Source organism: Mytilus galloprovincialis, chromosome 10 (genome assembly GCF_965363235.1).
Source record: "Mytilus galloprovincialis chromosome 10, xbMytGall1.hap1.1, whole genome shotgun sequence".
Classification (NCBI taxonomy): Eukaryota; Metazoa; Mollusca; class Bivalvia; order Mytilida; family Mytilidae; genus Mytilus; species Mytilus galloprovincialis.
Window position 1 is genome coordinate 84,611,367 of NC_134847.1, and position 14,212 is coordinate 84,625,578.

The following is a 14,212-nucleotide window of genomic DNA, read 5'->3' on the forward strand; positions in this document are numbered from 1 at the left end:
TTAGTGTTGTTTTTTTCAAACAGCTATTTTGAAAGCTCATGGATAGCAAAGGATTATGTAAGGTGGTAGGATTTCTATGTCAGTGTGTTGTACTTTTTAATCACTGCGAGTATTCTTTGATATGAATTGTTCTCAATTGTGACATCGCCAAAGTAGACTTGTCACATAAATTGTACTTGCCACAAATACCACAAAGGGATCCATAACTGGAACAAGATTGGATTACCATTACTGGAGTATCTGAAATCATCCACTTTAATAAGGGGTTTGTTGCTTTCTGTGTAGTTTTTGTAAAGACAATTGTTCGTGTTTTCCTCGTGATTTGTCCTTTGTTTCTCATCGACTTATGAGTCCTTTGTTTCTCATCGACTTATGAGTCCTTTGTTAATTGAATATTTCTCTTCATAAACATTTTTATTCTCTTTGAGAGTTTGTGCATGGAATTGTTTGTCGATGGTAAATAAATTGAGAATTGAAATGAGGAATGTGTCAAAGAGACAACAACCCGACAAAATGGCTAAAAACAGCCATAGGCAACCAATGGGTTTTTAACATAACGAGAAAATCTGGAACACGGTGGCATGCATCTGCCGTCCCCTAAATGTGTAATAGTTCAGTGATAATGGACGTCATACTTAACTTCAAAACATATAAATGAACTAAAATTAAAAATTCATACTAAACTAACAAAGGCAGAGTTCTCAACACCCCCCCCCCCCCTTAAATACATTTAGCCAATGTAGAAAAAAAAACAAACACACAGCAATACGCAAAATTCAGTTTAAAAGAAAAAGTAAAATCACAAAAATACTGAACTCCGACGAAAATTCAATCGTCAAGTCCCTAATCAAATAGCAAAATCAAATGACAAAACACATCAAACGAATGGACTACAACTATCATATTCCTGACTTGGTACAGGCATTTTGAAATGTAGAAAATGGTGGATTGAACCTGGTTTTATAGCGCTAAACCTCTCACTTGTATGACAGTCGCATCAAATTAGAAGTCTGAGTCAGATGTCAGAATAGCAACAAAAGAAACTAAGCAAAGTGACTGCAATTATAAAATAAATTAACAAAGGACTATTAGCAGTTAATGACATGTCAGCTCCAGAACTTAATAAAACTGATTAAAAGATTATGTCTGCATCATATAAATATCAAGCACAAACTTCCTGTTAGGTATTTAGTATCATACCATCATAAAATATATGAGAAGAACGTAAAGGTCCAGTCACACTGTAATGTTTCAAGAGCTACGTTTTACTAAGTTTTGAAGGCGTACTCAGCGCGTACTCAGCGAAACGGGAATTTACGTAACGAAATCTATCGAAACGTAGTGATCCTTTATTCAAAGCGGGACCTGTCCCGTATGTTTTGAAAATTCAACAACAAACGTAGCGAAAATTGAAACGAAGTAGAAGCCTAGTACATTTAGATATGTATCAAAGCTTAGCGGAACGTAACAAAACGTGCTTACTACGTATCGAAATGTAGCAATGCGTGGTGGAAACGTTGGGCTACACGAACTAGTTAATCCGTAGCAAAACGTGATAAGAACGTAGCACAAACATAGTAAAACCTAGTTTTCAAATTAACGGGACATTTGCATTCAAAACGTAGTTGAAACGTAGAATATTAAAACGTATAGTAAAGCGTGACAGTGTGACTGGGCTCTAGTACGTTGTTACAAGCACGAGTGAATCGAACAAGTTGAGATATGTAAACACCACAAGATGGTGACAAGGGAACGTCACAATCAGAAAATGCATATTATTAACAATAGGAAATGAAAAAAAAATACTCTTTTATCATAAATTTCCCGTTAATGATATAGATAATTTTATCAAGATCCAGTAAAGCCAGTGTTCATTGTTAGTAAAGCTTTGTGTTAGTTCAACAGGATAATTCTCTTAAGTGCAGATACTGAAGTCGTCATTAGTGAGAGCCACTATATCATCCAAATATCTAAAAGTACCATTATTTTTTTGTATCAGATGTTGTTTCGATTGGTCTTTGCTGATTTTAGTCATAAAGTGTAACTCATAACAATACACAGGATACAGACACCTAAGGGACATTCAAATCATAAATCGAAAATAGACTGACAACGCCATGTCTTATTTGAAGAAGACAGGAGAGACAACAGTACACATAACACTACATAGAAAACTTACGACTGAGCAACACAAACTCCACCAAAATCTATGATGGTGATCTCGGAAGAATAAGCAGATGCGCTGCTTCACAGATAAAGCTGGGAAACAGAAAACTTCATGGTCTCACCATAAAGAAGAAAATACTCTTTCTAACTGTGCCGTTTTCTGTTCTTTGTTCGGGTTGAAAATTGTCACTTTAACATAATCCCCGTTTCCGGCTTTCTCAATTTTATTTTGTTATTGGTCCTTTGCAGTCCTTTAATACTCAGGGACCGTGTATATTTTGAGAAAATAACGATAACCAAACATTATAAGTATCGATCTACTGTTCCTACTTCTATCAAATACATGTAGTGAAAAATAAAAAGAAACTGGCCGTAAATAAATTGGCAATATAAAATAGAGAAAATGTCACCCACACCTCCCCCCCCCCCCCCCCAACAAAAAAAAAAGAGAAGAAGAATATCGAATATTGATTACAGGAGCTACAAAGAGGAATATAATAAGAGAAGAAAAAGATTAAAGGATTATAATTTTATCATTTTGATGCATTATATCAAGTTAGCTGATAACTTTTTTCTTGAAAGGAACTTGAGAGCGTTCAGTATAACAGAAAACTATTTGAATAAGAATAAGAATAGCTTTAATCATATATATATATATGTCAATTTCGACGCTCATGAAAAGCAGAATAATGAATGAATACAAGATATGATGTGTACATTATGATTTATATTGCCATGATTTTAGCGATCACAATGATAATATATTTTAAAAAGACTTATGACCAATTATAGCTTGTAATCATATATATATAGAGTCTACATTTTTTGTACCATGCAGGTGGGTCCCCTTCCATAAATAGGGATAAAATGAGATATACTATATGATTGCATGAAATCAGAAACAGGTATAATGATAAATATACTGTTCCCAGATGTAATTCGTGAAAAATATAATTGAATAAATACGGTCACCTAAAATAAAATAGCATTATTGCGGTGCTCCAAAAATGGATAGTTTAAAATCGATTCTTACGGTAACCGGAAACTATTTACTTGAACTTCCGGTATACAGGTGGGTGAGGTCAGATGTCAACAAAAAGAGGTGGATACAAATATTGTTAAAGAACTTTTGTTAGAAGAGCATGACTTAGGCATGTGATTCATATTCGGCACTTATTTAGAATTAAAGGAAGTTACAGCCTTTAAATCGAATAGTTAAACTACAGATCAGATGAAATTCATTCGGGAACATAAACAGAGAATAAAGGTGTATAATGGTGACATGGAGTTTATTAGTATTATTGCAGGTAAGAAATCAACAACTCTTAACACATCCTGATGTTAGGAGTTCTAACAATAACATTAGTATTCATACTTTACAATTAAGCTTTCAATATTATGTAATACATGGTGTCTTCCAATCCAATCTATATATGATTGAGGGTATGGGTACAGCATTGAAAGAGAACATGGAGAATAAGGGAGAAAAGATGACTAAATTTTTGGTTTAAAAAAAAAAGAATGTAGAAAAAAGACAATAATTAGGTAATTGGTGAAATATAAATGATAGAGAATAATATAAAATAGAAAAAAATAGGTTTAAAAAATTAAAAGAAGAAATAAATAAAGGACCCCCTTCCGAAACCCTCATTCTATTCTATACCCCTAGATCAAACTTAAATGTTGTTTCTTTTTTTGGGGGGTGGGGGGGGGGCTTGGTTCACTTGAATTCGGGTCTGTACAACCTGATTAACATTCGCCCTATTACCTGTTCGCTCAGGGTCCATTCACCCTGATTTTTATTTTTTTTAAAGTGTTGTCTAGTCGCATAAGTTTAAGTATTTGAACAAAATATGTTGAAGTTTGTTGAAAAATTGACCAAATACTTATATTGCCGCAATCAATTTCATCATTTTCCCTTTGATTGCATATTGCATATATTGATTTTTATTGATATTTGTTAACAAAATAATTGTATTCAGTCAATCACAAATGTATGCAGTATAACTGAGACTGAGTGTCAGAGTATTATAATGAATAAACTTGTAAATCCATTTTACAGTTCGTACATTCTTTTTTTAATTAATTTCAAGGTGAATATTTTATCAAAAAAAAATTGTTATTATTATTAATCCATCAAAAGTCAAGTATCACAATAAGCAGTGATCCGAATTATTTTGTCATTGAACAATTAATGATCCTAAACAAGCCATAAACTTTTAGATATTTCCATGTTTCCATAAATTTCAAGAATATATAACATAGAAATATCTGATTAAGTTTATTCAACTTCAATGCCCTGAATATTAATATTTTTTAGTAGAGCGAACGGTCCTGATACGGTTCACTTTTATGAAAGTTATATAATATTTTGTAGAAACTGCATTGTCATGATTGTAATGCTGAACTAATTTAATTTTCTGTGCTGTGTTTTGTGGACTAATGTGTATCTTTTTAGTTTTGGTCATACATTGTCATAGCCATCTTCTTCCTCTTTCTTTTCGAAAGGACATACAATTTAACAAATGTAATATAACTATTTACAATTAAATACTTCATAATCATATCATAATTCTAGAAACATGTACAAAAAACACGTTAATGTATAACACTTTGAATATTCTTCATGTTCTTTATTGTAAACTGCTGAAATTGAAAAAAGAAATTATGATTCATCTATTTCAAGTGACAAAACGTGTGAACATCACCTAATTTGTTATCTTCAATTGCATAATCATTCATTATAGTAAAATAACAAAATGTGGTTATCATGCAGGGATGAAGCTACTCAGGGAAACTACATGAACATGAATGGCAAGGACATACATTGTGTACTGTCTGTAGCTTTCCTGCTTTTAGGTCACTTTTCCTGGCAGCGATAACATGAATCTACATTGTAGAACATTTGTAGAATGTACATGTATGATGGACATGTAGTAGCCAGGGTGTTCACATCAGTCACTTTCATCTTCAACAATTTTATTTTTTCAACTTTCAATGACTATGAAAAATTAATTGTTGATATTAGTAAATGGTAAGGAAAGAAGATATATAGACAGTGAATGCATATAAGTAAAGAAACGCTGTGAAAGCTTTGGACTGTTGGTATGTTGTTTCAATGGAACAAATTTGATTTACAAAACTGTATATGCAAATAAATCAAAGTATTTTACTTCACTTCTATCATCATGATCATCATGGCCACTTGTTATTTTTAATTATAATTGTGTAGCTATTAATAGATAAACAAAGGATATAGTTTTTCATGTCTATAAATGACAATTTAAGACATATAAACTAAAAACTATTACTGCTAAGGTTTTCTCAGGCATACATTTGTATATTAAAATTGATTTTATCAAAGCAAAAGCATGAAAAAGAATTCAATAAACAGGATACAAATGTTGTTAAAATAATAAAGGATTGCATAAACCAAACATCATATGGGTCATTTTCAAAAAATGTCGAATTTTGAAATTGAAAAAATTATTAAAAGTTACTTATTTAAACAACCCTCTACATAAGCAAATCAAAACAAACAGTACTTTTAAGAACAACATATTAAAAGATGCAATCTTAATGATGTCATACAAGAATATGTTGAAACATTTTTTGATCGGTGGTACATTATTTTGTCTATCCTGTTACCATTTTCAAAAGATATTTTGGGTTATTAAGAAAAGGTTTAGATCAAATGTTAAGCTTGTTTTACGTAGTCTATTAGATGGTTTTCAAGAGAATAAACTTCTATATATATTCATTCTTTAATATAATAGATTATTTGCCAATTTTCCAGGTTGTACTGAAAAATGCCTCTAAAAATTGGTTTTCAAAGGTTGTAAAAATTACCACAAGTAATGCAAGTCTAAGATAGCAATTTATATTGTTCGGCATTTTTTCACCCTTTCAAATAAACCCAACATCAAGTAAATCTTTCATAAGTTAGTTTACTTTTCTCTTTATTTCATTGGTAACAGGAACGTACGTTTCTGATATATCACTATACAAAAGTCTATCCTGTTACCCTTTTTGTCTATCCTGTTACTGATATCAGTATTGCACATGCGAATACTTAATTGGGAAGATAAAGACGTTATAACCTTAAGATGAGTTCAAACAACGAAATATTTCATTCGTTTTGCAGCTATATGTTAAGATAAAGAAATTAACTACAATTGTCTATCCTGTTACTGTAACCATAGCAACCATAGTAACAGGATAGACATAACAGGATAGACAAATTTCTTCATTTTTGATTGCTGTTGTGAAATAACTACTCCCTTTGGTGAAGTGATTATGTTTTTCTATTGTGAATTTGGTTTCCAGCACGTAATTGCACTTTTTACAAGTATAATGTTGGTATAATTAATCAAAATATTTGGTAAAGCATAGACATGAAAAAAAGTGCGCTCTATTTTTTTGACTTAATGTCTTGAAATTTCTTTTCTCTACAATGCCATTCAAGAAACGAGGCGTTTTAAATGTAAAGATTACTTTGGACTTTTGAGATCAACACTGACTGATTCAATATTCATAGGGAAATGATTTAATGGCTGATTTAAGTAGCGGTAACAGGAAAGACATGAACCTCCTGTACGCTGATTCAATTTAGTTTGTAGATAATATGATACATACAATGATAAAGAAGCTACGATTTTTCGTTAGTGTAATATTTAACGTTCTTAAAAAGTCCCTTTTGTAGATATCAAGGCGATCAGAATATCGCAAAAAAATCATTTGAAATGTGTTTTTCTGACAATGTACGCAGACAAATACCCCTAAAATCGGACTTAAATGCAGTTTAATCTTATCAAAATAGATGTAAGGTGTGTTTATTATTAATGTTCTGAATCACAAATCCGACAAGCTTTCATTTAAACCATTACAACTGAAATTTCCATTAGAAATAAAAAATTTAGCATGGGTGTACTGAAAATTCGACATTTTTTGAAAATGACCCATATAGCATTGCTACCAAATAAGAATGTCTCCTTCACAAATCTCATCACTTCTCCCTATCAGTTTTGAAAATAGAAATTACTTCTCCCTATGAATCTGAAGTAGTGTACATGCCATGGTGTACATGCGCCCTAGTTATATCTTCTATTACATTGAAATTATGAAGTTGTTAATATTTTTTCATTGATTATTGAATTTCTCCTTTATTACTGCAATTATAGCGATAAAACTTTGTGAATATATATATTATGTCATAATGAACATATTTAAACCATAAGTAAAAAATCGCGAATTTTCCCTTTAATAAGTTCTTTTCAATTGGGTTTACAAAATAATTTTCACTCCACATTCTTGGTAGTATTATTTAGATATAATATAATGATAAATGAATTTTGATTTATTATTATAATATGTGGTCAATAACCTGAAAGCTTTGATCTGTAAATTGGCAATCATGGTCATAAAATCCCTCAGATTAAACTCCCTAATATAATGTATTACCTTCCATTCATACACAAATCAAAATATATTTGATTACACAATGTACATGTATCTGTTTTACCATCTTTACTCTTTAGTGAGCAATGCAGAATTGCTTAATTACACCCACAAGTTTACTGATTTCCTAGAATTTTATTATACATGTATTACTTCAACCAGCATTGTTTATTTAATTTTGGGTGTTGCTTAATTACAAATGTACATGTACATGACATGCATCATTTCTTACTTAAAATAGATATTTACGATTTTGAAGTGAGAACATAAATATTAGTGTATAATTGTGTTTATTAAATTACAAATCAAATCAAATAGTTTATGATAGTCTCACTCTCTACCATGTATACATTGTATAATACAAACATGAATACAATATATACAGCATGTTTTAATTAAGGTAGCACAATACAAAGATTTTATAACTCCAACTCCCAAGTTTTAAAATGCTGTAACTTTCTTAATAAAGCTTGAAAATTTATAAAAGTGGTAGTTTTGGATAGCTATCAGATTACTCTTTCAAATAAATGCAATGTTAGTATTATGCAACAATTATGTAACCAATTATAATGTTAACTGTGTCTAAAATATTTTTCACCAAATTTCCACTTTCAAATGAAATTAGCTTCTGCATATGTATCCCTAGAGGGTTGATTTTATTATATGTTGTTCCTATGGCCATTATCTACAAAAGGGTGTCTCAGATTTCAGATAGAATGTATAGAACAAATTTTACACCTAATTAATCATTATCTTCTTATATGTGGTTAGGATGTTTACACTAATTAGAGATTTATGAGAGAATGGAATACCATAGAGACAATCTGAGACACCCTTTTGAAGCCCAAAATGTGTTGATTAAGATTTCGTTAAAATTTTCTGTATAGTTAAAGAGATGATAGAGCTAAATTCATTCAAGTGAACTTACCCAGATTTTGCCACTAATTACATAATAATTGATTACATAATGATTGCATAATAAAAATATTGCATTCATTTAAAAGATAAATCTTTTATCTATCTATATATACCTCTTTTATTATTTTCTATGCATTCATAAGAAAGTTACAGCATTTCAAAGGTTAGTGATTGGAAGTAAAAAAATCTGTGTATTGTGCTACCTTAAAAGTACAAAACAATCTTAAACACATGACAGAGCCACTCTCAAAAGAGTTATGAGAGACTTTTACCTTTAATACATAAAAATGTACAAATCGATAAAAATAAAAAACATTTTTTATCTACATAAAACATTCATCCTTTGAATTACATTGGTTCTTTGGTCTGTCTGCATGCTGATTAGAAAACAATGGTTATTATATTTAGAAATGTTTCCAGACTAATAAGAAATATCTTATTGTTGTCTCCACTTATATTAACTAAAGCAGAAACAAACCAGCCACATAGATTATAGATAGTGAAAATTATTTTAAAATATTACATAGACTTAATTAGATATATATATACATGTACATGTATACTGTGACTGTATGTATTTCTACTAAAATGGTTGCATTAAATGTCTCCTCACATGATTGTGTTATCTTTAAATGAAAGTAATAGCAAATAGTATTGATGGATGCTGACAACTGTTATTTCAATGAAATTTTTCCGAAAAGTTTTGCTCTTTTTTTTAAATGGACATTAGCAATCAGAGAGACTTCCTTTCACTGAGTTATTTGTATGTGGATTTTTTACTTTATAAGCATTAAGATTCATAAAACAATGATAAAAAAGGAAGGGGGAGGGGGTAAAAATCAAGCCTCTCCTTAAGTTATCTTATTATACATAAAAATGAGAATAAAAATGCAAATGTGTCAAAGAGACAACAACCAGACAAAAGAGCAGACAACAGCCGAAGTCCACAATTGGGTCTTCAATGCAGCGAGAAAATCTAACAACCAGAGTCATGCTTAGCTGTATGTTAGTTCAATAATAATGGACGTCATACTAAACTCTGAAATATATAAAACAAACTAAAATTATCAAGACTAACAAAGGCCAGAGTCAAAGATTGGACTAAAAGTTTTCTTATTTTGCATTTTATAATGCTGTCGCTTTTGATAGTAATTAAATAAGATTTTGGATGCCAAAACCTTTTAGTATCATCCCTTGGTGAATTCTGCATTAAAGTGAAAAATATTTTTTTACTTTTGTGCACTAGTCACGAGGAGGTTAAGACGGTATCTAAAATTTCACTTCCTAACATGTCCAAGTGCATTTGCCCTTGGTCTCTTTTCCATTTTAGTGACTTGTATTATTTATTCCTTCAACTTATTTTTATGGATAAGAGACGAGGTGGACCTCTGTTAGCAAACTATTTCCATTCTCCATTTAATATGGTGAATTAATAAATTATTAAACTATTTTTTTGCTGGCACTCTGGCATGGCAGAAATAAAAAATCAAAGACATGAAACTTTGAAAGAACAAATAACAATAACAATTGTTTTATGTTGTGACATTTTATATGAAACATATATATTCTATGATATTATATTCTCTTCATGTGAATTGAATTTTTAATTTTATCTTCATTATATGTTTATGTGTTAAGAATCAGAATGTATTGTTTATTGTTGTCATTACGTCCCGTCAGGGGCCCTTAATTGGAAAATAAAGAACTTTGAACTTTGAACTTTGATAGATCTAGATGACTTAATAATTTGGCATAAGTTTTGTTCATTATTAAAGGCTGTAATGTGACATATCTTTTTGGGGGTTTCATTTTCAATGACCACACCTCTTTAGTTTCACACAAATATAAATCTAAAATGTACCTTATATATGTAAAGATCATTAGCCATGTCCGATAGAATGTTGAACTTTTATAGTAAGTTATGAAATTTCTAAAAATGTAAAAATTAGTACTGTCATTGAAAAATTCAATAAAATTTCGTTAATATATTATATAATATTAATGATATTATAATGTGAATATTGACATGTTTGTTTTGTAACTGGACTTCCTGAAATTCATTTTACCTGAGGATCATATTTTTATCTGAGGAACATGAGGTTTCTGGTCACTTGTCATAACTGACATCAAAGTAACACACATCCTACCTGGTCTGGTAATGTTTGTTGATGCAGGATTTTCACCCTTTAGATTGGACAGATAAAATCTAAAATCTTGTTAAAAACAGGCAGACAATCTTTCAGATTAGAGAGTTAATGAGGGTAAAAGGAAATAGAAATTTGATAAAATTACATGACATGTACAGTATAATAATTTGACTGTTTTTGGGCATGTGCGAAACGATTTTTGCTAATAGGTTATTAATTCAAGTTTAAATGTAGTCAATGGTAGTTTTAAAAGATGACTTATTTAAGAGGTCAAAATAGAAATAAATTACTAAATCACTTTACTCAAGGTATAGTTGTCATTGGGAGTTTTTTTTATATTAATTGACAAAAAGCAACAAAACCCAGTACTTACAGTAGGCATGTCAACAAAACCCAGTACTTACAGTAGGCATGTCAACAAAACCCAGTACTTACAGTAGGCATGTTAAGAATGAAATGTACTTGTATGAGCATGTGGATCATCTTTAACTGGGCATTGGCAAGAAAAAGTATAAAAACAAAAACAAGAAACTTCTGACATGCTTGATGACATATGCACCTTAATCATTATTGCTTCTGTCTTTGTTTTATAAATCTGAGGAAAAAAATACAGAGCAGGAATTAGACCCTTTCACATTCTTTGCTATTTGTTAAAGGTTATGATTTGATTAAATATACACAATAATCTCTGTTCATAGTTTATTTAGATTAAATTACAATTATTTTTGTATTTGTTTGTAATATCATTTTGGTCATTTTAATGTGGATACTTTCAAAACTTGTTTGGTACTTATTTTGTAATTTTTTTAGTTTTTCATCTTAAGCAGTGTTTATATATATGATTAGTTACAGAAAACCATCACCAAAATATGTTTGTTTTTTATTTTATATTGTGTCTATCCTGCACTTAGTGACTGTATTTTGTTTGATCTTCAGTATTCTTCATTTAAGTTTCTCATGTATCCTGTCAAATAAATTAACTCTCAGATGACACCTACATCTCCAGTAAAGACAGAAACTAAATAAATAATTGATCAGTTAATAGAACAGTTACACGCTTAACAAAAATGGACCTCACATAATATTTTTCATCTGTAAATCTAAGTTTGATACATACATTTTGTATGCATGATACTTGTATATTGTGACAAGTTCAAAGAACTACACATGTTTAAGCATATGCATTTATGCAACACCATTCACTAAGCTTATGTTTATGACACAAATCATGCCCAGTAACCTTACAGTGTTTTGACAGTTATATCAAATAAGTTTTTCAAATACTTATGCACCATATATATTTACTGTGTAATGAAAATTTATGATGAATTGAATGATTAGTTAAATCATGACTCCATGTTCCTTATTTATATCCTGGGGCACCTGTTTGACGTAATGATATACTACCAGATAGTTTGATCTTATGCACACTAAGTTATTGATAAGTGTAAAAGAATGTATTATATATTATGGATATTATTACCTTTATTAGTAAGTGTGGCACTTAATTAGTGGTTAATTGTTGTGGTCAAACTTTAATGCCGATGGACTATAATATTTGTAACATTCATGTCAGATAACTTTATATATATGTAAAACATCTAATTTTTATAGTTTTGTACACAATATGATAATAGCACTGTTATCTGCATAAACAACAAATCTTTCTGAAATTTATGTGATCCTTTTGTTATTTTGAACAAAATTGATGTGTTCTGATTCACCTTATACTCTTGTGATACTTTGTCACATGTTTACTTGTATAAACATTGTATCAATAAAAAAAAGGGAAGACACCAATAACCAAGGAGGAAATAAAAAAACATTATCTAAAAACATACAGTCAACTGACCTGATGGTCAAATGTTAAAGACAAACAACAGTCCACAAAACACTAAACAGAAAACTAATACTGAACAAAACATGAACCCATTTGAGTTAATTGCTTATTTCAAATAAAAAAATTAACAATACGTCACATTTGACGATGTCATAATCAAGGATAATACGTGTATTTTTTCCAGATTAATAAACTCGTTGTCAGATATATAAGTAAGAAGATGTGGTATGAATGGTATGAGTGCGAATGAGACAAATCTCCCTCCAAATCACAATGTATAAAAAGTAAACAATTATACAGGGGTTCCTGTATGTCTTCCTGTTCCATAAAAAATATCATAGCCCTAGTCTCAATGAAAGTTTATGAACTAACATATCAATCACAGTCACTATAATAAATAGAACACAATTATGTTTCTCTAAAATATATATATACACCTTAAACCAATTCTTAAACATAACATTTTATTGAGCACTTAAGTGATAACACCATACCTTTAAGTGTAAGAGTCTTGACATCAAAGATGTAATTTTGACAATTGCAATAAATGCATAACTTTTTGAATAAGATAAGATATTTTTATTTCCAATTATGGGCCCCAAAGGGCATAAACATTACAACATCAATAATTTTTTCATAATACAATACAAACAATGAGATAATAAAAAAAAAAGTTAAACGAGAACTATTTAAGTTCTTAAAGAATACGTAGATAAAGAATCTATAGTATGTTTTTTTTTAATACTAATGCATTTTATTGCAAGTGTGGTTGATATAGATAACAAACAAGCAGCCCAAAAAGAAAAAAAGAAAAATAGATATCCACATATGTATAGTACACAAAAAGTTGGATCAATTAAATATATAATAATTAGCCAAAAAGAAAGTAGAAATTAAACATGTCCATGACTCATCCTGTGTCAGCAGCAAATAGGAAAGCATTATGGTTTCCTAAAGGCAGCTGACACCAGGGGGCGATACCTTATGGGCCATAGGCATGTAAAATGTGTGTAAATGTCTCTTTCCTACCTGTATCAAAAGCAAACAAGGAAGCATCATAGGTAACTTGAATGCAGTTGATACCAGGGGACGATGCCTCAAGGATATAAGAGAACATTTGAATAAATAATATATCTTAACAATTATTTTTTTTTTTTTTAATCGGCTAGTATGTTTGTGATATTCAGATGAATATAATTTTCTATGTCCAATCAAATGTATATACACACATAGATTTCCTTTAACTAATCTTCACTAAGGAAGATGTTTGTATATAAAATTACATATTATTTTAAGTAACTCAACATTTTCTACACTAAATAACCAGATAATTTTGCTTTGACTGTTCATATGATTAAAATAAGAATTATATTGTGCAATACTAGCTAACATAAAATTTCTATCAACCTCAAATTTGTTACAATCAAATAGAAAATGAGCCTCATCTTCGACAGTATTGGAAGAACATTTATTACATATTCTGTTAATTCGGGGAATACCCTGATATCTACCTAATTCTATTTGTAATCTATGAGAAGATACACGTAATTTAGTAAAACTTCTTCTAAGTTCAAAATTCTTGATCAATGTTAGATATTTTTCAAAACCAAAATTTGTTTTATATAAAAGGTAGGTTTTCAGTTTACTGTCTGAAAATTTATCTATTTGTTTTTTCCAACAGCTA

The 14,212-nt window shown here is 30.0% G+C and overlaps 1 protein-coding gene across 4 annotated transcripts in view; it reads left to right on the forward strand.

Annotated features, from left to right (window-relative positions):
• The first annotated feature begins 3,221 nt into the window (after positions 1-3,221).
• LOC143048654 (tyrosine-protein phosphatase 10D-like) overlaps positions 3,222-14,212 on the forward strand; it is a 52,770-nt gene continuing 41,779 nt past the window's right edge. For 3 of the 4 annotated variants that reach the window (XM_076222441.1, XM_076222444.1, XM_076222443.1), the window contains exon 1: positions 12,111-12,179. In XM_076222441.1, coding sequence (XP_076078556.1) covers positions 12,144-12,179 — 36 coding nt within the window. In that variant the 5' untranslated portion in view covers positions 12,111-12,143. Of the gene's footprint in view, positions 3,474-12,110; positions 12,180-14,212 lie in introns of those variants that run through there. The other variant, XM_076222442.1, reaches the window with a different exon arrangement.